Source organism: Meleagris gallopavo, unplaced genomic scaffold, assembly GCF_000146605.3.
Source record: "Meleagris gallopavo isolate NT-WF06-2002-E0010 breed Aviagen turkey brand Nicholas breeding stock unplaced genomic scaffold, Turkey_5.1 ChrUn_random_7180001874960, whole genome shotgun sequence".
Classification (NCBI taxonomy): Eukaryota; Metazoa; Chordata; class Aves; order Galliformes; family Phasianidae; genus Meleagris; species Meleagris gallopavo.
The window spans coordinates 12938-16377 of NW_011139528.1; the positions used below are offsets into that span (position 1 = coordinate 12938).

At 62.5% G+C, this 3440-nt stretch overlaps 1 protein-coding gene across 1 annotated transcript in view; it reads left to right on the top strand.

Annotated features, from left to right (window-relative positions):
- LOC104916218 overlaps positions 1–3405 on the top strand; it is a 6966-nt gene extending 3561 nt beyond the window's left edge. The window contains exon 2 of the mRNA XM_010727225.3: positions 2857–3405. Within this exon, the coding sequence (XP_010725527.1) occupies positions 2857–3023 (167 nt within the window). The 3' untranslated portion in view covers positions 3024–3405. The remainder of the gene's footprint in view (positions 1–2856) is intronic.
- Positions 3406–3440: the final 35 nt, after the last annotated feature.

Below are 3440 nucleotides of genomic sequence, written 5' to 3' on the forward strand. Positions count from 1 at the left end.
GCTGCGGCGCCGTTGCACGCCCGTGTCACAACTGACCCCACCTGTGCCCCAGCTTCGCCGGCCTCGTGGCGCTGCCTGTGCCTGCATTTGCACACGCGTGTGACGCCGTGCTGGGGGGCGCCGCTCGCTGGCGGTGCACAACGCGGCTCGTTGCACGCCCTCGTGCCCTCTGGATGGTGCGCGTCGCGGTGCCGTCGTGCGCCTCGCGGTGCCGTGCTCACACGTCGCTCTGTGCTTCGCAGTGGCGCACGCGATGGTGACACAGCTCACACTTGCGCTGCTCCGTGCCCTCCTGCTGCTGTGCCCTCGTGTTGCACGTGTGCACGGCGCTGCACGTCTCCGTAGTGTTGCACGTCTCCGTAGTGTTGCACATCTGTGGTGTTGCACGTCTCTGTAGTGTTGCACGTCTCCGTAGTGTTGCACGTCTCTGTAGTGTTGCACATCTCTGTAGTGTTGCACATCTCCGTAGTGTTGCACGTCTCCGTAGTGTTGCACGTCTCTGTAGTGTTGCACGTCTCTGAAGTGTTGCACGTCTCCGTAGTGTTGCACATCTCCATAGTGTTGCACATCACCATAGTGTTGCACGTCTCCGTAGTGTTGCACGTCTCTGTAGTGTTGCACATCTCCATAGTGCTGCACGTCTCCGTAGTGTTGCACATCTCCGTAGTGTTGCACATCTCCATAGTGTTGCACGTCTCCGTAGTGTTGCACGCCCTCCCGCATGGCTGTGCTCTGCCGCAGCGCCGAGTCCTCGTGCCATTGTGCATCCTCGTGCAATTGCACGTCCCTGTGTCCTTCCACACCCTCGTGCAACTGCACGTCCCGCCGCCTTTGCACTTGCTTGGCCCCGGCTCCTTGCACAACCTTACACACTCTGGTGCCATCACCCCTTCTGGTGCCCTTGCACGTGCTCCTGCACTCACATCCCCGTGCCCTTGCACGTCCCTGTGCCGTCGCACATCTTTGTGCAATTGCACGCCCAGTGCCCCTCGCACACACACAGTGATGTGTCCCCGTGCTCTTGCACGTCCCATACTATTGCACGTCCACATGCACTTGCACACCCCCATGTCCTTGCACATCCCCGTGTCCTTGCACACCTTTGTGTCCTTGCATGTCCCCATGTCCTTGCACACCCCTGTGCCCTTGCACACCCCCGTGTCCTTGCACACCCCGTGCCTTTGCACGTCCCCATGCCGTTGCACACCCCTGTGTCCTTGCACACCCCTGTGCCCTTGCACATCCCCATGCCCTTGCACACCCCTGTGCCCTTGCACACCCCCACGTCCTTGCACGCCCCCGTGTCCTTGCACACTTTTGTGTCCTTGCACATCCCCATGCCCTTGCACACCCCTGTGCCCTTGCACATCCCCATGCCGTTGCACACCCTTGTGTCCTTGCACATCCCCATGTCCTTGCACACCCCCATGCCCTTGCACACCCCCGTGTCCTTGCACACCCCTGTGCCCTTGCACATCCCCATGTCCTTGCACGCCCCCGTGTCCTTGCACACCCTTGTGTCCTTGCACATCCCCATGCCCTTGCACACCCCCATGCCCTTGCACACCCCTGTGCCCTTGCACATTCCCATGTCCTTGCACACCCTGTGCCCTTGCACACCCCTGTGCCCTTGCACACCCCCACGTCCTTGCACGCCCCCGTGTCCTTGCACACCCCTGTGTCCTTGCACATCCCCATGTCCTTGCACACCCCTGTTCCCTTGCACGTCCCCATGCCGTTGCACATCCCCATGTCCTTGCACACCCCTGTGCCCTTGCACACCCCCGTGCCCTTGCACACGCCCTTGCACGCCCGCAGGCTGTGGCTGTCCCCTCCCATCTCCACATCACCGTGACAACCGTTGCCATGGTGACAGCATCCCTCCCTCCCGGGCTGTAGAGCGCCGTTGCCATGGCGACCCATCACCGTGACAACGGTTACCATGGAGACGGACGGTCCGCCTGTCGCCTTGGCAACCGGGGAAGGGGGGGGGCACCTTCAGGGGATGGGGATGGAGATGTGGGGCGCTATGGGGCGCTATGGGCAGTTCTATGGGGCACTATGAGGCACTATGGGGCACTATGGGGCACTATGAGGTGCTATGGGGCACTATGGGGCGCTATGAGGTGCTGTGGGGCACTATGGGGCACTATGAGGTGCTGTGGGCAGTGCTATGGGGCACTATGGGGCACTATGGGCAGTGCTATGGGGCGCTATGCGGTGCTATGGGGCACTATGAGGCACTATAGAGCACTATGTGCAGTGCTGTGGGGCACTATGGGGCACAGTGAAGCACTATGGGGCACTATGGGCAGTGCTATGGGGCACTATGGGGCGCTGTGGGCAGTGCTGTGGGGCACTATGGGGCACTATGGGCAGTGCTATGGGGCACAATGAGGCACTATGAGGAACTATGGGGCACAATGAGGCACTATGGGGCACTATGGGCAGTGCTGTGGGGCACTATAGAGGCACTATGGGGCACTATGGGGCACAATAGGCAGTGCTATGGGGCACAATGAGGCACAATGGGGCACAATGAGGCACTATGGGGCACAATGGGGCACAATGGGCAGTGCTATGGGGCACAATGAGGCACTATGGGGCACAACGGGGCACAATGAGGCACTATGGGGCACAATGGGGCACAATGGGGCACAATGGGGCACAATGGGGCACTATGAGACACACAGACACCACAGGGTCGTGCAATGGGGCCTGTCGGTGCAGCTGAGTGTGCAAACGAGCGTGCAAATGGTGAGGGGGTGTGCAGCGGGGGGGCAGTGGGGCACTATGGGGCACGAGGGAACCCCCTGACGTCACCTTTCCCCCCTCCCCCCCCCCACGCTGCCCCAGAAGAGGAGCCCGCGGTGGAAGGTGAGTGTGCAAAGGGCGTGCAAGGGGGGTGGGCGGGAAAAGGGCGCCGTGCAAATCTCAGCACACTCGTGCAAATGCTGGTGGTGCCGCTCCGGCCAATGGGAGGGCGGCGTGTGAGTTGGGGGAGGCGGGGTTATGCAAATTAAAGCGACGCCATCGGCCAATGGGGAGGGCGGAGGGGTGGGGCTTGCACCACGAGTGTGCACCAGGATGCACGGCGCACGCGGCTGCGCGCGTGCAAGCAGCGGGGTTCGTGTGAAGAGCGTGCGAGGAACAGGAGCGTGCAAAGAGCGTGCCAAGCACCCGCGGGTTGCACGAGGACGGTGCGACGCACGTGAGTGTGCAACAAGCCGGGCGTGCAGAGCCGGGCAGGCGTGCAAGGGGCGGGGGTTGCACGCAGGAAGGCAGTGCAAGGGCTCGCACGGAGCGTGCGATTCACCAGGGGCGCGCGGGGCACACGAGGCTCACCGTTTGTTTGCACGAGGGGCAGGCGGGCAGGGCCGCACGAGGAGCCAACGCTTTGCACGAGCAGCGTGCAAGCAGCGGGGCGTGCAACGCACACC